Source organism: Haliotis rubra, unplaced genomic scaffold (genome assembly GCF_003918875.1).
Source record: "Haliotis rubra isolate DU_JTF1 unplaced genomic scaffold, ASM391887v1 Scf126, whole genome shotgun sequence".
Taxonomy (NCBI): Eukaryota; Metazoa; Mollusca; class Gastropoda; order Lepetellida; family Haliotidae; genus Haliotis; species Haliotis rubra.
This window is the reverse complement of record NW_025765181.1, coordinates 991,826-1,016,255: the sequence shown is the minus strand read 5'-3', so window position 1 is coordinate 1,016,255 and position 24,430 is coordinate 991,826. Positions and strand designations below refer to the sequence as shown.

The 24,430-nt window shown below is 40.4% G+C and overlaps 1 protein-coding gene across 1 annotated transcript; it reads right to left on the bottom strand.

Annotated features, from left to right (window-relative positions):
• Positions 1 to 52: 52 nt before the first annotated feature.
• LOC124266521 (HEAT repeat-containing protein 4-like) lies at positions 53 to 24,066 on the bottom strand. The gene is given in 17 exon segments (XM_046701316.1): positions 53 to 1,888; positions 2,302 to 2,409; positions 3,538 to 3,585; positions 3,587 to 3,734; positions 6,229 to 6,418; positions 8,272 to 8,457; positions 9,097 to 9,181; positions 9,183 to 9,281; positions 11,206 to 11,310; positions 11,630 to 11,824; positions 13,170 to 13,486; positions 13,765 to 13,879; positions 14,162 to 14,373; positions 16,865 to 17,008; positions 19,893 to 20,026; positions 20,933 to 21,983; positions 23,975 to 24,066. Coding segments are annotated over 16 exon segments (4,401 nt in total). The 5' UTR covers positions 21,976 to 21,983; positions 23,975 to 24,066; the 3' UTR covers positions 53 to 616.
• Between the last annotated feature and the right edge of the window lie 364 nt (positions 24,067 to 24,430).

Below are 24,430 nucleotides of genomic sequence, written 5' to 3'. Positions count from 1 at the left end.
ATCTTGTGTATGCAGGTGTTGGTGGATTTACAACAGGAACAACAAGAACGACAAGGGTTCAAGATTGTTATATTAACAAAAATGCTAACATTAGCAATATCACAGATCAACTCGGGGAAACAATATAGGACACTTTTGTGGTTAACACAGCTGTACAAAAAAGGCAGACTGGAGGCATATCACTGGAAGATGACACAATGTAGAAATGAAATTGGTTTTGGCAGGGTGATCAATAATTATACTGATAAAAAAAGAAGCCAACATTATAAGCATTCACTCAGTAAAAACACTGCCTCATGAATATCTGTATTTTACAGAAAATAGATAATAACACTTTAAGTCTGTTACCGTAAATTGTTACATCTTTGATAGACACATTTATTCAGCTGCTGACAATGTGTGTAAGATACACAGCTGAATTATTCCACACATTTGCAATAGTTTCATTAACAAATGCACAACTATCCATCACTGACAGTACAATATAATTATGTTGGAAATACAGTTTCTAAAAGGTTTGCTTCAAAAATGATATTTACAGAAATTACAATCAGTGGTACTAGCTACACAACAGAAGATATAGTATCACAGCACTACTTAGATATGAACACAGACCCTACTGTTGAGTCTGATCGTGAGGGGAAGAAGAGGTTACTACAATCTCCACTGATGCCTGTGCAGGAGAACCTTCAGGTGGAGAACTTGCTTCAGGATGTCCTGCTACTTGAGAACTTTCTGTTGGAGATCCATCTGCAAGAGAACCTTCAACATGCTTGGGATCACCACCAGTAGTATCCTGTTCTGGACCAGTCTGCGCAGCTGATTGTTCAGATGATTCCCCTGTCCTCATCCCTCTTGCAACAATGTCTGCTTCATCTGGTGCTGTAACCTCAGCCTGAACAGAATCTGTGGGATCTGAAACTAAATCTGATGATCCAGCAGCTTCATCTTTAGTTCCAGGATATAGATTTTCCTCAGATGCCCTGGAAACCAATATCACCACTGCAGCATCTCCAGACTCTGGCTCTTGGTTCTTAACTGGAGTCACAGAGCCATCCTTTACCTCCTGTTCTTCTGCACACACTTCTATCATTGCTGATTCACTGTCTGGGGATGAAATCACGACTGATGCAACAACCTTTTCATGTTGCTGATTGAGCGGAAATTCTGATTCTTTCTCATTGCCCCCTGCTGTATTCAATCCTCTATCAATGGCCATCAAATCTGCATTAAAGTTGGAATACCTATTCTCCAAACCCTTATAAGTACTCAATGCTTCTGCACTGACCTTTTGCCTTTCATTGTTAGTGTCTCTACTTGACAGCTGAGCTTTCCTCTCAGTGGAAGTACCAATAAAACTCAGTCGTGATGCTCGGATATCAAGAGAAGAAGCTGCCAAACCTTTAGGAGAAGTCATAGCAAGATTCAAACCAATAGACCCAGAATGAGCACTCTCCACATGATCGCTCCTATTCAAAAGACCATCCACCTGGGCACTGCCTGGAGTCTCACCACTCAGGTAGTCCCCATCACTGTCCTCTGTCCTGGACTTAACCAAGGTGCTTTGGTAACTCTCCCCACCACCCTCGGACAGTTGGCTGTCTGTCTGGGTTCCGGATGTACCAGGTCTAGAGATCGAGGTGGCTGTCACTGTGTCCACTCTGGACTTGGTAGTGACTGATTCACTCAGATCCTCTTTGGTATCTTCTGGTGACATGAGGGCCTCTAGTTCTTTGTCTGCTGAGGGAGTGAACATCGTTCCTTCTCGACTCACAGCAGCTGAGGATGTTCTGGAGCCAGTGTTGGTGTGAGGCTGGGTTCCACCGCTGCTCATCCGACTCAAGGACTGGATGTGCTTCATAGCTTTCTCCTTCATAGCCTGGTGCTCCTGTACGAGAGGGAAGGTTCAGTTAGCTGGGGTAAAATGTGTAAAAATAATGACACTCAGAATATATGATGAAACATTCTTCATAACATATGATTTCAGGACATAAAGTCTTTTGATAAAATCTATTAAGAATGTTACATGTTTGGTATGGATAAAATAGGATTAATATTTTTATTGTTAACTTTATATATGATTTTAATTCTTTTTTATTGTATTCCTATTTTACGATGCGATATATTTTACAGACAGAGACCATCAAACACTGTAAATCCATCTTGTTTTTGGTCAACATGGTATTTAAGTAAATCATAAATGATTTAGGCCTTTGTTTCCATGATTTGACTGACTCTGCTACCATTTTCTTGTGATGATGGATTTAATGATACATCATGATTGTTGTCCTTGACCTCTACCTGGTGAAGCTTCTCAATAGTGACAGAGCTGCGCAGCAGCTGAAGCCTGGTGTCAAAGTCAGACCTGCTGACTAGGTGGAGGAATCGGTTACGATGGTGGAAGTACCGCTAGAGGTGACACACACAAGGCAGAGGGATGAAGATAGAGAGGAAAGAGTGGAGATGAAGACACCAGTTAGATATGACAGAGATGAAAATGGTATGAAAACATGACAGAATCTATGCTAAAAACTGTCACATCTCCATCATCTAATGCCTGCCCCAGTCAACGATTAAAGTAAGATCCTGTAATTTAGGGACAAGACTTTAAATGACACAGAAAAAGAGAGGGGTTGCAAAATTTTATCAGAGGGGACTATCATATAAAATAGAACAACAATGCTGTTTAATGGTTATAGAATAGATACACCACGGAATGGGGGGAGAGGAGAGAGAGAGACATGACATGGTTTACATGACATGTATTTTTATAAAATGAATTATGCAGGGGGAGGAGAGTATTTACAGTCCTCTTAAAGCCAATCTGGGTTAGTATTTTGGGCACAGGATTATGATGAATATCCATGATTTTAATTGCCCAGACAAATGTTGTTAAATGTTCAAAGTTAATCAAGCACAGGGCCAGTGGCGACATTGGGATGAACCTTTATGATGAGATTTCATACATGATCCAATACAGAATACAGCCTTAGAAATTCTTTGAAAGTCTTTTTTAATAACAGCCAAGAGATTGGAGACATGTCAGTAGTTTAGAATTTCGATCAAGTCCTGGTAGAACAGGACAAAAATGTTTGCAATGTTTACATTGTCTGTCAGTATTATTCAGTTCAAATTTGTAGCAAAATGAATCATTGAGAACTGGTTTAGAAATCTCTGCTATAAGTCAAACATGACTTTTACTTCATTATGGTCTAGCAGACTCGCATGAATTTCGAAGGCTGAGAATGGTTAACTTACAAGTAAGGGGAAAATGATGGCATGAGTTGTGGGAAGAAAGGGTGTTGGAGAGATGGCGTGAGTTGTGGGAAGAAAGGGTGTTGGAGAGTATCAGCAGAGAAGATATATTAACGGTGTGAGTGAAAACATGAAAGTGAGTGAGTGTTGTTTTATGCAGCATGAGCAATGATCACTGTCTTCAGATGACATCTGTGACATATATCAATCTGCTCTCATGCGTAGTGTAAGAAGCTGGGACGTATTCTGACCTGAAGCCCCAGCATTTGGATCAATGCTTACCTCAAGTTCCTTGTCTGTCTCGTATATCATGCGTTTGAGGTTCTCTCTGGCGATCCTCGTCCATTTCGTTGACCATGATGTGGGAGGCAATGACATCGCGGTTGCAGAGTTTGCGGACCTCTCCCTTGATCTGCGTGACCATGTCCATGTCCTCCGTTGTGCTGACTCCCATACGACGCAGCGCCTCCACGATCTCCCTGCAAGGTCAAGGTCAATGTGAGGGATTGGTTATATATGTGCAGATGCAAATATAGGACAGGGTGGTATGTGAGTGCGTATGTGTGCGGAGAATACAAACAAAGCACCCTTGGTTTTCAATTTGGTAGGAAATAATTGTTTTGATCAAACTGGTCAGGAAGTATAAATCTCCTCCACAAAGTCATAACATTTGTCAATATAATATCGCCACAATCGGGAAATGTTTTATTCCAGCTTGAGAACTTTTGCTGACATTTGCTGCAGAATTAGGGTTGACTATAGGCCTGAGCAAGTCTGGATAAGTCCCAGAGTGTGAATAAGTGAGTTTAGTTTTACGCCGCACTCAGCAATATTCCAGCTATATGGCGGCAGTCTGTAAATAATGGAGTCTAGACCAGACAATCCAGTGATCAACAGCATGAGCATCGATCTGCGCAAATGGGAACCGATGACATGTGTCAACCAAGCCAGCAAGCCTGACCACCCGATCCCGTTAGTCGCCTCTTACAAGCATGGGTTACTGAAGGTTCATTTTTACTCGGACCGTCACGGGTACGATAAGTCCCAGAACTCCTCATTGAAGCATACAATATGTTTCATTTATGCATCTGGAAAATTTTATGGACAAGCAAAAGACAACTCTGATCTGGAACTTTAACTAATAATGGACATAACCTCACAAAGGTGACACATGCCACTTTCTACATTACAATGCAGAGTATTTGTACAATACTTCTATAAAAGAAAACACATATGTATGGAGAGCCAGCCACACCTAGAGGAAGTATAAACAATTTAACTGTTCCAATATTTATCAAAAACTGTTTGTCATTGTCCAGCAGCACCAATCTTACCATTTGTCAAATATTACAGTCCGAGACTGATCAGTTATGAATTACTTATGAGCAAAATGTTACTTTTGTTTACAGAAGACAATGCTAATCAAAAATTGCAAATCTACACATATACTTAGTTCCAAAAGAAACACGACATGTCCATTTGAAATAAGAACTGTTATCCCACAAACGTGCTTCTTGCCACTATATGCTGTATGCAGAACGCACCAAAGAAAGATAAAAGACAACAGCAACGACAGTGGATTTAAGATCTTTTTACTGTGTCCAACCTGAAGAGTCTGCATTAGACACGTTTAGAAACTTAAGCTGATATTCGATGTTATCAGTACCTGGTATGACCACCATTATTGTTTATCATGTGAGTAAACCGTTTTCCCATGGACATGAACAAACGTCGAATGAAAGCGCGGGGAATGTCATTGTACTCATTCAACACTGCATTCTCCAACTGCCGCTGATTTTGTGGAGGAACTGGTCCTGGACGAAGGCGTCGGCCCAACTCGTCCCAGAGATGTTCCACTGGATTCAAATCAGTACTAAGAGGTGGCCAAACCATTGTCTCGATGTTGTGATTGGCCAGGAATTGTCCTGTGATAATGGCGGTGTAGCGTCGTGCAGTTACACCCCTTCCACGACCTTGACCATTGTGTTGGAAGATTACAGGTGGGGCCTTCCCCTGCTTATTCCACCCCACATCAAAAGGGATGACCCACCCTAGCGGTCACTTTCCAGAACACATGGGTCTCTGAAACGTTCATTTCGTCGACGCCATACTCTCACTCTCCCATCTGCAACATGGACACAGAAACGACTCTCGTCTGAGAAAGCAACGTTCTGCCACTGTGCATATCTCCAGTGCTGATGTTGGCGAGCCCAGACGATGGTGCCGTGGTGTCAAAATCGGTCCTACATAGGGTCTCCTACAGTGTAGCCAGTGTGCTCTCAAACGTCAACGCACAGTGTTTCCTGAAATTGGTCTGTTGTGAATCCCTATTGTCTGATGGGCTGTAACAGTAGCTGGAATAAAACGGTTGCAAGGATGAGACGTTAGGATGTAACGATCTTGCCTGTGTGACGTCACTCATGGCCTGCCATATCTAGGTCGATCTCTCACCGAATTTGTTTGATTTTGGCGTTCAATCAGTCGGTAAATTGTCGTCCGATGTACTCCCATAATATGTTGTGCAACGTTGAACGTCTGAACCATTCAGAAAAAGAACACAACAGAAACTGCCATCGCATCTTTTAAAGGGTTCTTTCTCTCGTTTTTCTTGAAGAAAGTGTCGTATCATTAAATTCACGTGCACAACGCATCAGGGCATGCGTTTATGTGATGCGTTTCTGTTGTTTTTTCTCATAAAAATGTTCAATAATTAGATTCAGTTGTTACGGCTAATCTTACGTTAAAAGTCTTGTTTCAGAAGTTTAATTTTCAAAATTGGTTTCAAAGATACGACAGTTATGGAAATTTCAAAAACAAACCCGAATGGCGCGTTTCTTTTGGAACTAAGTATGTATATGTTTTAAATAATATTAAACAACATTGTATGACACCTGTCTTTTCTTCCATTTTAAAGTTAAGAGTCAAAATCAGCAACAAATGATAAACAGTAGAGAAGAAAAGACAAGGTCTTACTCTCTGACAATCTGTGACGTCTCCACCAGCAATCTGTCTTGGAGCACCTCCACAAACACCTCATCCTTCTGCCCCAGGATAACCAGCGAGTGACACGCCTCTGCCCTCACCCCCTCCTGTTCCTCGTACCGCAGCGCCCACATCAGACACTCCTTGATGTCGTCGTTGATCCTGCCGATACACCCCAGGGCTAGTGGGGACAGACACACTATAGATCTACCAATACACCCCAGGGCTGGTAGGGACAGACACACTATAGATCTACCAATACACCCCAGGGCTGGTAGGGACAGACACACTATAGATCTACCAATACACCCCAGGGCTGGTGGGGACAGACACACTATAGATCTACCAATACACCCCAGGTCTGCCGGGGACAGACACACTATAGCTCTACCAATACACCCCAGGGCTGGTAGGGACAGACACACTAGGTAGGGCTGGTCTACCATAGCTACACCCCAGGGCTGGTAGGGACAGACACACTATAGATCTACCAATACACCCCAGGGCTGGTGAGGGACAGACACAATATAGATCTACCAATACACACTATAGCCAGGGTTAGTGGGGGACAGACACGCTATAGAGGGGACAGGACACACTACCAATACACCCCAGGGCTGGTAGGGACAGACACACTACACTACCAATATAGGGCTGGTCAGACACACTATATACAATACCCCAGGGCTGGTAACAGACAGACACTACCAATATAGATCTACCACTATACACCCCAGGGCTGGTAGGAACAGACACACTATAGATCTACCAATACACCCCAGGGCTGGTGGGACAGACACACTATAGCTCTACCAATACACCCCAGGGCTGGTAGGGGGCTGGTGGGGACAGACACACTATAGCTCTACCAATACACCCCAGGGCTGGTAGGGACAGACACACTATAGATCTACCAATACACCCCAGGGCTGGTGGGGACAGACACACTATAGATCTACCAATACACCCCAGGTCTGCCGGGGACAGACACACTATAGCTCTACCAATACACCCCAGGGCTGGTGGGACAGACACACTATAGACAGACACACTAGATCTATAGCTCTACCAATACACCCCAGGGCTGGTGGGGACAGACACACACCCCAGGGCTGGTATAGCTCTACCAATACACCCACCCCAGGGCTGGTGGGGACAGACACACTATAGCTCTACCAATACACCCCAGGGCTGGTAGGGACAGTCACACTATAGATCTACCAATACACCCCAGGGCTGGTGGGGACAGACACACTATAGATCTACCAATACACCTCAGGGCTGGTAGGAACAGACAGACTATAGATCTACCAATACACCCCAGGGCTGGTGGGGACAGTCACACTATAGCTCTACCAATACACCCCAGGGCTGGTAGGGACAGACACACTATAGATCTACCAATACACCCCAGGGCTAGTGGGGACAGACACACTGGGGACAGACCCACTATAGCTCTACCAATACACCCCAGGGCTGGTGGGGACAGACACAATATAGCTCTACCAATACACACCCCAGGGCTAGGTGGGGACAGACACACTATAGATCTACCAATACACCCCAGGGCTGGTGGGGACAGACACACTATAGCTCTACCAATACACCCCAGGGCTGGTGGGGACAGACACACTATAGCTCTACCAATACACCCCAGGGCTAGTGGGGACAGACACACTATAGCTCTACCAATACACCCCAGGGCTGGTGGGGACAGACACACTATAGCTCTACCAATACACCTCAGGGCTGGTGGGGACAGTAATATAATGTACTAATCTCCTGAAAACTACCATACAGAACATGGCAAAGTATTGCAACATGTAAATAACATATGCACAAATCATCATTTCAGTATAAACAGTTTCCCTTATCAAGTACCGGGGTATGTTCCATTAAACTGTTGACATCAATAGATTTTTCTGTAATCCTCTTACTAATTTACCCGAAGTGTTTACTGAACCAATTGTTTCTAGTAGAACATCTAATTTTGACCTACAAACTGTCTTTCGTTAGAAGTACATTAACACTGACCTTGAATGGCAAGAGCCTTGACCTTCCAGATGGGGTCATACGTGGCAAGGTACACCAGCTTCTCAAGTACGCGATCATCCTTTATTTCCAGGTTACCACTTGTGATACAGGTCTCCACACGAATCGACACATAGGGGTCATCAAAACACTCAAGAAACACTGGCAGAAGTTTGGCAGTCATTATCCCTGAAAATGACACAAAACATTCCAATAAAATATTCCAATAACCAAAACATACAAAGAGCGTGCCAACTGTGACAAGATCTAATTAATCCTATTCAGTACCGGTAGTTTTATTCCAAGGACATTATCAGTTCAAGGACTTCTCTAGATTGAGTTTCATGTATGTAAGAACTGAATGGATGGATGGACCCTTGATTAAATAAAAACATTGAATATATAATACCATTACTAAAATCTCATTGAAATTCTACTCACTCTCTACATAAATAAACTGCCCTTGACATTAAAAGAACATTCATTGGTGAACATAAAAACATGTTTTTGTCATAAACTTAAGATAGATTCAAGAACAGCCATGATTGGGATTGTTTTACCTTTACAACAATTTAATCAGTCAAGAGAGCATCGTGAATAGATGTCCTGATCTTCTGTCAATTATTTCTCAACATCCGATATCCCCCCAAATAGAAATTCCAAATGTTTTACTTTTTGGCTGAATTTTCACAAACCTAAATATATATCTTGAGTTGTCAATTATTAATGGCTTAAAACATTACTTGTACAGTTTATGTCCAAGTAAGCACAAATTTAACACAAATAAAACACAAGTGTCAACACAAGTAGACAGTGTACATTACTCACCCAACTGTCCAATCCTACTGACAGCCTCAAGTCGGACTCTTTCATTAGAGGAGGCAATCCTGTCCTTGAGATCATCATGGACATCTACGACCATGCTGGGTTTTCCCCAGACAATGGGCTGCGGCCTTCCTCACGTCATTGTGCCAATCACTCCACATCAGCTCGGACAGCTTGTTGGTGATGTCCTGAAGTCATAGACCAATATATTTACATCAATTGACCCTGTTGCCATGGTTACTTGTGATAACAGGTCTCTATATCATTTTCCATGTTAAATTTGATTTCATCAGAGCAAGGTCTCTGAAGTGAAGCAAAAATATTTGAATACCTGTGACTTAAAATCCCCTCCTTTTGTCTCCACATCATCAAAGATAAAAATACTCAAGATACTTTATGGTTTCACTTCTGTCTGAAACGTGTGAGAGGATTGGTGACAAGGAGTTATCTCCCCTTGATGAGTATTTGAGCTCTTGAACTTGAACACAATTCTTGTACCTACAGAACAGCAACACTGAATACATGCATATCTGTGTACACACTTAGAAATGCATCACTGTAATTGGATCTGTACTCAGTGATACATTCTGGTGACCTAAGGGAATATGTGCCATGTTTCACTTGATTTCCAAGACCGTAACTGTTACTTTATAGCACAAGCTCAGAAGCTTAAAACCCATTTGCCATTTAGAGATGGGAATGACAGATTGAAGAAGCACCACGAGCAAAAAGTCATACCTTACCAGTGTAGAAATGTATGTGATATGTAACAATTACTAAATTCAATACATCCAAACAGCATACTTATGTTAAGTCAACAGTACCTGCAATGGAAATAGGATTTCAAGTGTTATTTCATGTGTGTATAGGATGGATGTGTCTGCGATATAATTCTGTTACCTGTAGATTTAACAGCACCACGGTGTCCAATCTAACTGCATGTGTGTATAGGATGGATGTGTCTGTGACAGGATTCTGTTACCTGTAGATTTAACCTGTAGATTTAACAGCACCACGCACCATGGTGTCCAATCTAACTGCATGTGTGTATAGGATGGATGTGTCTGTGACAGGATTCTGTTACCTGTAGATTTAACAGCACCACGGTGTCCAATCTAACTGCATGTGTGTATAGGATGGATGTGTCTGTGACAGGATTCTGTTACCTGTAGATTTAACAGCACCACGGTGTCCAATCTAACTTCATGTGTGTATAGGATGGATGTGTCTGTGACAGGATTCTGTTACCTGTAGATTTAACAGCACCACGGTGTCTAATCTAACTTCATGTGTGTATAGGATGGATGTGTCTGTGACAGGATTCTGTTACCTGTAAATTTAACAGCACCACGGTGTCCAATCTAACTTCATGTGTGTATTGGATGGATGTGTCTGTGACAGGATTCTGTTACCTGTAGATTTAACAGCACCACGGTGTCCAATCTAACTTCATGTGTGTATAGGATGGATGTGTCTGTGACAGGATTCTGTTACCTGTAGATTTAACAGCACCACGGTGTCCAATCTAACTTCATGTGTGTATAGGATGGATGTGTCTGTGACAGGATTCTGTTACCTGTAGATTTAACAGCACCACGGTGTGCAATCTAACTTCATGTGTGTATAGGATGGATGTGTCTGTGACTGGATTCTGTTACCTGTAGATTTAACAGCACCACGGGTGTCCAATCTAACTTGACTGACTGACTGAGTTTGGTTTTACGATGGCGGGGGACACCAGAAATGGGCTTCACACATTGTGCCCATGTGGGGATTCGAACCCGGGTCTTCAGTGTGTATAGGATGGATGTGTCGACCTGTAGATTTAGCGCTTTAACCATTAGGCTAACTTCATATGTGTATAGGATGGATATGTCTGTGAAATGATTCTGTTACCTGTAGATTTAACAGCACCACGGTGTCCAATCTAACTTCATGTGCGTATAGAACATGAGTCCAGGAAGTGATTTTGTCTCTTGTAGATTTAACAATGTCAAATTGAATTTGGAGCCAAACACACAGTATGAGGTTTGAAATGTTCCGTTCAGCTGGCTGCACCACTGTGTATATATTCCTACTAAAGAATTACTGTTGTTACGTGATGATCCTCACCCTGTTGATGGTTCCGTGAAGCGTCGGGAGGATCTTGCAGGCAATGACCTTGTGTCTCCAGCTGGTGCTGTTGAGTTGTTCCGCCACCAGGGAATGAACCAGAGTCTAACAACATCACAATGGTTGTCATGACAACCACAGCTCAATGTTACTTTAGTGTTATAAATCTAACAAAAACACAGACCATTAACTCAAAGTTTTTAGAGATAAAATATATTATCAAAATACATATAAAGAAATGAAGATCTTAAGATACACCAGACACAAAAAGTGATAAATTTTCTGAAAAAAGTTTTATGGAAATAAGAGACGAACTTTTGTCTTGTTTTATTCCCTTCTTAAACAAACCCCCAAAAGATGGATCCTTAGATTTGTTCAGAACAGTGAGATAACCAGGATGTGTATTACAGTTATCAAATCTCACCGAGTTGTAGCTGATCTTGGAAAGAAGCATGATGGCCTGTTCGTGTTTGATGGAGTCCTCGGTGTCTAGGAGCTGCTTGATTATCTCCCCTACCACGTCCGAGTCACACACACCGAAGTGGGCCAGACACTGAGCGGCTGCCCAGCGGTCAACACCGTTCTCCCCCTGGAGGGTGTCCCGCAGAATGCACTCGGCCTGGTTTACAAACATCACATGTCCAAATCAGCACAAACATTCAAATCCTTAACCTTGAAAATCCTCTCATGAAACATTATTCATGATTAAATCAGTGACTGTTGTTATCCTAAATATTAGAACACTCATACTAGAACAGTGAGCATTTTACACAAAACAGTCAGACAAAACTACACCCCAGTTCTTCAACTACTTGTGGCAAATATGACAAGAATTATCACCTTTTTAAGAAGAGATTAGCATTGTTTATAACATGACACTGAAGTTTAGGTTGTAAATATAAAACACTGACTTGAGGAAAAAGCCGAAGGTCACTTAACTGAAGTTGAAGTTTTACGTTTTCAACTGAAACCACATCCTCGATAATCTCCAGGGTATATGTTTCGATAAATCTCCACTAATACTGAAGTGGAGAGGGATTTGTCAGAACTTAACATATAACCTGTAGATTATCGACAATGCTGAAACCATAGAGGCAAGGTGTAACTAACTTATACACCTTTCCTGACATCTTCCTATTGTTTTTAAGGTTTCTTCAAACCAGTGGCTCTGGCGAGTCTGTCATCATGACCCCAACTTTCGTACTTAATGAAGCAGAAGCAGAAAATCCTGGATTTAAAGGATTTTGACGACATTTGCAGCTTATCAACAACATGAAGCCAAACTTCTGAGAAGTGATATAAATGTCAACGCGTGGTATATGCGTCGACTGGGGAATTAGCTCATGTTTTAAGATGAAGTGTACGTACAATACGTTGACAAGACGAAGGAATACGTTGAGTTCAAACTTCTTTAGTTACATGTCAAACAAATACACAAGACATAAGTGAGGTGAGCGGAGTACCTGCTCAACCCCAGGGCGTTTCCTACGAGCGGCATTCTCCTGCTCGTGGTCGTCCCTACAGACAGTCCGAATACCCGGACTCGTACTCTTTCACTGTCTAGATGTGAGCATACTAAGTATATATATACAGTTTTTGACAACAATGGACAGGCGATGACTCATCAATGGACAGAAAGAAAAACAATAGCACTACCTTGACCAGTTGATGTGATGGCAGACACGGCCAAGGGGGATTACAGATGAAGGTTATAAATGTCTTATACAATAATTAATGGGCTTACAAGTCAATGTACAATGCGGTAGTGATAAGGATGTACAGTAGTGATTAAGATTACAGGTTAGCGCCATATATATATTACAATAAAGTCTCACATGTCTTGACAACATAGTTTTGGACTTTTTAAATATTTGAACGATGGCTGTCCTGAATTAGTCACTATAACATAAATATGGCCCCATGACATGCACAGACGCCACATCTCCAGGATCTCTCCATCTCACCTTGTCCGATGGATGATTCAAGGAATACAGTGTAATGGCTGCAGCTTTCTGTACACGGTCATGCTCATCTTCCAGGAGGTAGTTGAGTGCAACGAAGATCTCATCCGGGAGATGGGTGGCCGTGGTAGCCTGCTTGTCCTGATACTCTAGTTGTATGCCTGCCTCCTCCGGGGGTTTATACTCCGCTGCTTTCGCTACTGTAGACACAGCCTTCAGCCTCACGTGGGGCTGAATGTCCGCCATATCCCGGATCAGGTCCATTGGACTGCTGTCCGCAAACTGACCACTCAGGTGCCACTTTGACCGCCACTCTTCAACTGGAGAAAAGAAAATAAGATCATATTCAGAATCAGATTGAAAATAAGTACTTGTTTATCATGCAGATAATATGGACACCCTGAGTATTACCTAATTTGGATAAACAGTATTAAAAATAGTAATAATAATGTATAGTTTTTTAATGTAATACAAATGACACAATAGTGAATGCTTTAAGTGAAATACCATTTTATCCCAGTCAAAAATGAGTGTGTCTGGGAAGGTTGTTGTAAAGAAATTAAGTCAGTCAGATTGGCTGAAACCTATCAGGACTTACTGATCTGCATGAGGGAAGCATTCAGTTTGGTGATCCTCCTTGTGGTGGGGTCAGGTGACCGGTGGAACTCTGGGTCATAGCCTGGGGGGACAATGTTCAGGACCTCAACAGTGTCCTAGGAGAAACAGAATGAAAAATCTAAGTCAATATTGGAAGTCTACAAACAAATCAATGAAAAACATTACCATCACCCATGGCTAACCTTGATCTTGACCTTGACCTCTGTATAAAGAATGAACATTTTCTATAGGACTGACATCACTACACACATTTTATTGAATCAAACAAACTTTAATGAGTAAATCTGAAGTAAATTTCCAGGTTTACTACCCTCATTAAATTTTAAAACTGCTCCAACTGTCACACTGGTCAACAATCTGAAAACACAAACACTCACATCCACAGGCTCTGGGAGCTCCTTCCATCGTCGAAGGCCTTTGTTAATCTTGCCCTTGTCTGGATCTTGTGTGACCTTGACCTCGGACTCCGACTCAGTGAACCAGCATTCCGTAGAGTGAGGATATTCCTTCTGTAGGCGCTTCTTGTACTTGTTGTCATTCTCCATGACAATCTTGTCCTGGTCAGATTGGCAGTACACCTGTTGGGCTCCTGAAAACAACAATCACAAAACCATACACATCATCACATTATACTTACAGCCATCTTGTTTTAGATGCTGTCAGAGGCACATGTAAAGTGCGAGATCAGATTTATATAATCTGTAAACTTCTGTTAATTCTTGGAACCTAAAGAGTGAGAAGTCACAATATGCCTGCTTGCTGATGCCACGTTAAATCAGAAAATATAACAAGAAATGTTCTGTTCACAATATAGAAGTGACGCAATGCTGTAGTCTTACAGGGGAAGTGTACAAGAATAAATCACACTTATTCTTATGTGAATCAAAGTGAACTGTTTTAATTAGTTAATACCAATGTTTGAAAATATACACCTCATTTTTCTTACAATGTAAGTATAACCCTCAAAATAAGTGCAGAAATGTTATGCCAATATGAGGCCTTTGTTTGCCGAGCTAAACAGGCCAGAGTTACCGCCCTTTGATTATGACATAATTGGCGCCACTTGATTTTAAACTGGTCTCCTGTCTAGTCCCAAATCAAAAGATAATAATACTGAAATTAATCATGTGAAAAAAAGTTTGTGAAAATACGAAGAAGCATAAGAACAGAAAATGTAAGCAGCAGGACGGATGTGTATTTTCATTCAGAACCTCACCTCAATGAAAATACCAAATATGTATAACAATGTTGACATCACTATAGGGAAGCGACTTCTTCAAAATGGCGTATTCACTGACACGAGTACGCCAGAGTTTTCGAGGGAATTTTTTGTTGTTTCAAGCAACGTACATGCATAAATGTGACATGTAAGTGACATAGTCAGAAATGAAGAGAAGTACCATCATCGTAGACTAACAACTAGTCTCTGAAATGAACATATTTTACAGGGAAAAAAAGCTCAAAGTGAAAAAAATAACACATAATGAAAAGGAGCCCTGAGACTTTTTTCATTTTCAGACACATTTTCTAGACTTGTGTGGGCTTTCTTGGATGTATTTACTTCAGGGTCTGTATGACAGATTACCGTCATCATTGTGTGTGAGTTTGCATCAGTCATGGCGTCATGCTTTCAGAAACTATAATATGTTGTAATGAATCTAGAAAATCATTGGAATACACCTATTTTATTTAACTATCGCTTGCTACGATACCTTTACCATGCATGTTCTAAAACTAATGAGCAAGTGTATGCAACAAGTAGGCGAACGGATACACAGTGTAAAATCTGAGATTGGCTTTGTTTACATTTCAAACAAGTGGTCCTTTCCCAGAGCGGCATCTGATATATTTCGTTCGATTTCACTGAAACACTTCGAATTAGTGACAAACTCCATTTGTCAGTTTATTTTGAACTGTATGAGAAATTCAGGGATTTGTGTAAGGAAGATGGTGTTGAATTATACAACTGATTTTATGGGTGAAATATAACCGACATACAAGTGACGTGATTTTATAAACACTCTGTAATATGATCTGAAAATTCACTTTTACGTTAATTGTAATTGCGTATTTTCAAAAACGTTCTCAGCGAATCCTGGTTCATCGACAATGTTTCAGAACGAGCATGAGTGATTCGATCATACAACAACAAAACTACCACTGATCACAATGATCACGTCTTTTTCTTTTAAATTCAATTCTCCCAGTAAAATTTGACATTTGAATTAAGACATACTATAAATTACGCAAAACGCAGTGAATAGTGATTTAGTAATGTGTCAAAACTGGCGAGATTTACGATGCATGTAATTTTCAGTATGTTTGATCTACAATGAGCAGATGATATCATGGAAAAACGAATTAAAAACAGAGTTCAAAACTGCAAATTGCATTTATCTGCGCGATGTATTTGGATATGTACTATCGATATCAAAGTGAAGGTGGAAGAGGAGTGACATATCGTACGATTTATGTAAGAATTTTAGTAACAAACGTAGAATGCCAGCACATTCACCGATGGCAAGCTAGATGTAGTGCATATATGTTTTAGGTTTTGTGAAAAAAGATACTGTTGGAAAGGCGACCGACTCAGGTTGAATATGTTATACAATTTGGTTACATGGTAACACTTTTAGTACAATGTATACGTTTTTTCAAACTGCAACGTCATTACAGTGTAGAACTGACCACATAGTCAGCTGACGGGCCAAGCAACAGGCGGATTAAAACAGTAGCCTGTGCATTGAGACACAAGAACCACACCTATACCTGCACCACGTGAAATGGGTCTAATAAGGTCTAACAACATCATTCGTTTATCGTTTGGGCACCAATGTCCTTTTCAAGGGACATAAGCCATGGTGTGTTTATTGTGGACATAGAACTTTCGGTAAATGTTGAAAAAAAAAATAAATTAGTTACTTCTGATATATGTACAGGTTTGGATATAAAACTACTTGATAAACACTTTTTAGGATGAAAAGTGCAAGACAAAAGTGTTAATTTTCATGTACACTTCTCACTAAGGACACCCTTTAAGTGCTGTAGTTCACTTTACAGAGCTGACAAACCACACTCACCTGTCAGCCATTCCTGCTGGTACATGTTGTCCGTTTCAAACATCTTGTCTCCGACTGCAGGATTGATGAAGTCTCGTAAGGTGGGCGGCGGTGACGGCTGGTATGACTTCACTTCGATCCCATGTGCAGTGCTGTTGATTGCTCCTGTAACAACCACACCCAAACGTCTCTATGTTCCCATTTTTTAAATAAAATTTAATTAAAACTTCCATGGTTCTTGTTTTTTAGCAAAATTGTTTATTGACTGATGTACCAAATAAAGGATCACATCATAATTAAAGATGTTGTGCAATTTGTGTCAATGTGATCTACAATGTGTATTTTACCAATCTAATTTATGTGTTGCCTAGCCTGTGACAAAAAACAAATTTCTCTTTGAGATAATAAAGTATTATACTATTATAATATTGGTGGTAGAAATTAAACCAAAATTGATATACTATATGTAAGTACTCACCTTACACAAACAGTAAGTTACTGATACCTTATTCATAGATGTATATCTTCAAAATCTCAAAAAGAATTATAACAAAGTCCAAACATTATTCATTTCTGGGCTGAGGTGATCTATATCTGCCAAAATCATTAAGGTTTGGAGTTGGATTAATTTTTAGCTTGTTCTTTTAGGTACATATTGAACAATCCTGATATCCAATCTGCCTTCAGATGCTTTTGATATAAGAACTGTCTTGGACAACTGGGCTAGTGGCATTTTCCACCCCAGATAATCCTCCTACACGTCATTGTACATTCATGTGCCAGATTGTGGGACTTTTGTCATTTTGAGAAGCTGTTGAAGAACTTGCTATGAAACAAGTGCTTCCATAATTCCTGTATATGAGGAATGTTATTTCACCTCACTTTCATTATCATACCCACACATGCTGGCCTGAAAAAACTGACATCTCTCTCCGGCAAACCAGAGGCTGATAACATGAACACCAACCCAGGTACAAACATGCACCCTGAGGCCTGACCTGCTTTGTTACCACCACACACAAATTTATAGACATGCAATGTGGTGTTTAAAGCCATGTTCAAGATGATTGCAAATTATCATACAGCAATGTTTGTTTATGGCTGCTTGTATGAGTCCAAACTTCTGTTGGTTTTATTGTACCAGCTCACTGAGGTTACATACAGCTTGACATTAATAACCCACTCAATCACTGGATACTGGCTATATGCTGACCAAGTTTTGTTCCCAACAAGTGCCATCTTGTAATCCAACAAGCAATATTCGTCTCTCCCCATCGTCTGTTTCTCCAGGAATCACATTGCGGTACAACTACCCCAAAATCACTTACCATAGCTCTCATGAGTTCAAATTATTGCCCTTGATTACCATTAGCCAGTTTGACATTCCTCCAGTCTAATAAACCAATGAAATTGCAAGCTATAGTGACATACAAAAGAAAGTCCTAAAGAAACTTTTGATGTAAAGGTTGTCTATATGTCCATAGGAACAGGCAAATGGGGAGTCCAGTCATGACATGTATCCCAAATAAATCCAGAAAGTTTTTTTTGTGTTTTCAGCAAGTACTTGAGAAAAGAAAGGATAAAAAAAACCTGTAGCTAATTGCTATGGATATAACGACCAGCAAATCTATTCACTACTGCAACTAATACATTGAACAAAACTGCTACACATGAACAAAACATGACTTCAGACTACAGGAATCTAGTTCCGACAGGCACACAAAACAAGTAAATTCTACAGTAACTGAATATAAAAATAGTTCTACTGTAGCTAGTACTAGAAGCTCCCACCACTATAACATAATAACTGTTGATACTTCTACTAGGTGAAAATAAATTAACTGAAGTACAAAAGAGATTGCTTCCATCATCAAATGAACATTTTATTAATTGTTTAACACCACACTCAGCAATATTCCAGCTGTTTGACGGCGGTCTGTAATAATCTTTACCAGACAATCCAGTGATCAACAGCATCACCTGGACCAGACAATCCAGTGATCAACAGCATCACCTGGACCAGACAATCCAGTGATCAACAGCATCACCTTGACCAGACAATCCAGTGATCAACAGCATCACCTGGACCAGGCAATCCAGTGATCAACAGCATCACCTGGACCAGGCAATCCAGTGATCAACAGCATCACCTGGATCAGACAATCCAGTGATCAACAGCATCACCTGGACCAGACAATCCAGTGATCAACAGCATCACCTGGACCAGACAATCCAGTGATCAACAGCATCACCTGTGCCAGGCAATCCAGTGATCAACAGCATCACCTGGACCAGGCAATCCAGTGATCAACAGCATCACCTGGACCAGGCAATCCAGTGAGCAACAGCATCACCTGGACCAGGCAATCCAGTGAGCAACAGCATCACCTGGACCAGGCAATCCAGTGATCAACAGCATCACCTGGACCAGACATTCCAGTGATCAACAGCATCACCTGGACCAGACAATCCAGTGATCAACAGCATCACCTGAACCAGACAATCCAGTGATCAACAGCATCACCTGGACCCTGACAATGTCGGGGCAATACACCACACAACATCAAGTCTGTCCAGCCTATCCATTGGGTCACCTTGTACAAGAAGCAAAGCCTGCTGGGGATCAGTTTGTTCACAGAATACCCTTGGGTAAAAGGAAATATTTCTTAAAACTAGTTATACGTGGTTAGAATACACCTGGTTAACTCTGACACTATCCTAACAATATTACACATAGAAACCAATGCATCAAGTTAAGCATATCTAAAGCTGTCTGTGTCAGACTAAGTATTTATTAGTTGACATGTAAGTAGTACAAATCCTTACCCAAAGCTGCCACTGCAAAATTTTGGTGAGGTTGCATCAAATATGGTTTATCAGATTATTGAACTTCAAAACCTAATAAAATAGCATTGTGACTTCAAACATGAATACTTGACTATAAAATGGAAATAGAAGCTGTATCATCAGATATTAAATAATATATGTACAATTATATACAGAGTGATGCCAATATTAATGTTCCTATAGCAACCTTTACATTGCATACCTGCTTCTTCCTTTTGTTCTGTCTTCCGCTGGCGCCGCAGACCTGCAGGTTGCCGGTAGAATGGTGCCTGGTTGTCATCCGAATATGGATCAACAGCACGTTTGGGAACCTCAGCTTTGATCTTCTCAAAGAATCTACAGGAGAAGTGTCCTTAGTGAGAATGGAATTTTCCACAATTTATGTTCACAATACCAAACCCTTAATACTTTGAAAAGAAATTTTCTTTGTAAAACTGTCAGAATCTTGAAAAGGATTTTTTTTAAAAATTTGACAGCAATACATTTGTCCAATAAATTTACTTAGTTTCTGTTTCCTTTGTTCTATATCATAAAATGAATAAGAATGTAAGCAGCAATGTGTTTGGTTCAAAAACATTGTCAAATGGAATTTACAATTTACTGATTATGAATAGTTTTCTTCGTAAGAGCCTTTCCTCTAAATTCAAAATTATATGTGCAACATGATACCACATTTTTTTAATATAAAGTACTTATCAGAACAAGTTCAACTTTTAAATTAAATCTATATTCTATGACAAGGAGCCCCCATCCCTGCCAGTCTACGTGTTTTGAATTCAAATCCCAGATTCACTTCAGTAATGATCCTCAATTTGTCAACACCCCATTGATGATCCATGATTCAACTCCATCAAAATAGAGTCAGTGAGTGAGTATAATTTTATGCCGCTTTTAGCAATATTCCAGCAATATCACGGCGGGGGACACCAGAAATGGGCTTCACACATTGTGCCCATGTGGGGAATCGATCCCGGGTCTTAAGCGTGACGAGCAGACGCTTTAACCACTAGGCTACCCCACCGCCCCTCAAAATAGTAGAGACTAAAATGAGTCAATATGAGTTTCTCCCAAAATGTACATGATAAACAGCCATAAACAACCATGTCATGGTAATGTCAAGAAGTATGAAAGCCTACGTACTCACTCTACCCCTCGCTCACTCCAAACCTCACTCACTCCAAACCTCACTCACTCACTCCAAACCTCACTCACTCACTCCAAACCTCACTCACTCCAACTTACGTCAGTTCTTTTTCCTTCTTAACCTTCTTTGTCTTCTTGTCTTTATTGGGTGTAACATCCATGTCTGTAACGCTCACATCGTCCCTCACCAGGTCAGTGTGGTCAGGCTGCCCATACCAACCTGCTAACACTTTACTCAGATTTTCCTGATCATCTGAAGGGGACATTCTCTCATGCACCACCCAATTAGCTGTCAAAGGACTCAATATAGACAACAGATAGGAATCCCAGTCGTTTTTGCTTGCAACTTGTCCTTCAGTTGAACTCAGTGTTACCTTACTCGGACTGATGGAAACACTTGGCGCTGATTTAGGCACTGCATCCTTTATTGTGACAGACATTACCTTCTTTGGAGCTGTCTGAGAAGGTTCTTTTAGCGTAGGTTTGGCTTTGGGCTTCTTGTCTGAGACCTCAGTCATAAACACTGCACGTTCAGGTGAAACATCTTCATCATCCAGCTTCTCCATGCCATCCCCTTCAGATCTGGTTTCTTCCATCCTTCCGGCCATCAGAGCTTGTTGATGCATCTGCATCGCCTTCTCCATGATCTTCCTCTTCATCGGCTTCAGATGATGACCTTTGGTAATTTTTGTAAATCCACACGGCATGTGTCTAACATCTGGCCCTCGTGCATTGTGTCGACCAACTGGAATCCTTGATTTCGGAGGCAGAGGAACAAGACCATCTAAGGACAATACTTCCCAGAAGTACTTGGAATCATAGGGTAGTGTATGGAAACACCTGTCCTTGACGACTTCTTCCTCAAAGACAATCCCAGTGCTGATTTGTTTCAAGTAGGAATCTTGTATTGGCATTTTAGACAAGTCTGTAGATTGGTACATCATCAAGGCAGATCTGGGGGCGTGTCTCCTTATTTTGATCTCAGAGTCTTCTGATCCTAGCTGTGGCATCTTGACTCGGGCTGCACATGGAAAGTGCGAGGGCACCTTCACAGTGTCTGGTTTCATATTTGCATACATTTTGTTCCGATATTTTGGTGTTTGGTTTCTTTTAATTTTTTTAATTTTTACTTCTAAGTTCATCAAAAGATCTGAAATGAAATAAATGGAACAAAACTGTAGTTTTATGTTCACAATAATTGTCCAAGAAAATGTCTCAGGTTTCACTGAAGACTTGATAATGTACACATCTGGGTTCCCTTGACTGTTTCAGACAGGGTAGTAAACCAGTCCAGTAAATTAACAAAAATATAATGGATAGCTTTTTAACAGTCTTGGAGGGGATCCAAGGCGATTGTTGCACCTTCTCATTTGAATGTAAGACGTACACAAGCTCTTCCTCAGCAATGGTTTCAAAAAGTTTATATGATGTCATTTTGATCTGCCTGACTAAATATACCATAGGTAATGACAAAATATACATGTTTGATGACATTGTATTCTTAAGTAATTTCGTCATATTCTGTTGGGTTGGATGAAATTTTCCTCTGCCTGCCTGTCTTATAATTTTATGACTACTTAAGTATTCAGTTATATTATAACTCCTCCTAGATTCTCAAGTTGTGTTTTGTATTATTTCTAACTGATACATAACATGAGTTATCTCTAAGTTTTCGAGACTTTCACCAACATATTGTTAAACAGGAATTAAACTATGAAATAGTTGTCATAGAAAAGTTATAAATCAGAAGCAGTTGTGCATAAACATGCATTGATAATTTTGTTGTCATTATTTAATATGTATAATGACTGAATGTGGGCAGGTAACTCTGAAGATGGGAAGGCAACATTTACGGGTCACCTGACAGACTGTCTTGTCAGGTTTTTTAATTATTTCAAACACTGATTACACCTGCAATACAAATGTAAACGAAGTAGGCTCCACAAAGTATATATTCTGCTTATTTTGGGCTTATTCTGACTATAATCCAAATGGTAACACTGTAGCACTAAACAAACATGCCAGACGGACCAGTTAAATGTAGTAGACTGAGGGGTCAATATTACATTACAATTTGCCATAATGATGGCAAATTATATTGAAAATGCCATTCACAAACAAAACGTGGGTATAATGGTGCAAAACTTCTACATTATAAAAATAGGGGTCTGTTGACTAACAGAGAGTGGATTTAATGGAGAGATCAATCATGTTTACCCACAAACATAGCTGAAATATATTCATATTTCATATCCCAAAACGAGTTGAATTCGATGTTCTGGTGATTTCGACGATTGCATTGCTCGTGCTATATCGGGGGAGTATGTTCGCCATCGGAGTGCAGAAGCAGTTCCATCGGCATGGCGGATTCCCCATCACTGTCATGAGAAGTTATATTGAGAATGGAAATCCGGAAGTTAAGTTATATAAAAAGTAAACAAACATCAATATTATTTACCTGAGATCGTTAATACCACTTCAGATGCAAAATCAGTTGCCGTTATAACAAAAAATAGCAAGCAAAACTTCAGTAAGATCAGTCGTCTGCTAGTGACAGGCAATATATAAATAAGAAGCCACGTGATCACAACACTCCCTCGCAGAGTGGAGCAAAAAGTATGGCTCATCGTCGAAAACCCATACAAAATTCCTGGATGTGGAGAGCGGCAACAGTTTTGCCGATACGATGTCATCAACGCTAGTTTTGAACTAAACACTTGATATTTTTGTGTGAAATAGATGAATATATGCTTTATCATTCAATGTTAGTAAAATAAAAACTTTAAATGATATTAAAGATAAAAATTACGTTTTCGTCTTACATCGTCGAAAAAAACCTGACACTGGGATATCACATAATCACTTATCATTTTACCATGGACATCTCACTTGTGTCCATGGACATATCTCATTTATGATTAGCTATGATGAGGGGGATTTACCCTTGCTTAGAAAAGTGGTGTAGCGAAAAGCATACTGGCTAAATAGAAACTGAAAATTGATATCTAATGTTGCAGATGCCAGACGATGGTGAGGGGTGAGAAATTGACAACTATCGTTACATTTTGTTTGCAAAATCCAATTGTGACCCACATCAAAACCGTTAATATAACGTATAAGCATTGATATGTGCATACTTACGCAAAACAAAGTAATTGTTTTAATGCATAATCCTCTCCACAGAATTTTAGCCCCCACATTCAAAATAATCCAAGGGGGCTGCCATATTGTTTTCTTCGTTGTCACGACGCCAGGGGAGGCAACTCTCAACTTTAGCTGCTAAAACTACCGCCTTCTTGGAAGTCAGTGTGAGCAGAGACCATATAATCTATTATATGGTCTCTGGTGTGAGAACAAGTTTAAACAATCGGTGATTAAGCTATTCGTGTATTGTTATAAGAAAAAATAAATAAAATTCAGTCGATTTAATGTTTTATGTAATCTATTTATCTAGTGACAGTGGAATTTTGTCGCTTTCATGTGGCCAAAACATTCGCGAAAGTTATTTTTTAATTTGAACCCATACTCTGCAGTTTCTATACTAGACAAATCTACGTTTAACCAAGCTAGCTCAATATTGAAAAATGCATGATCATC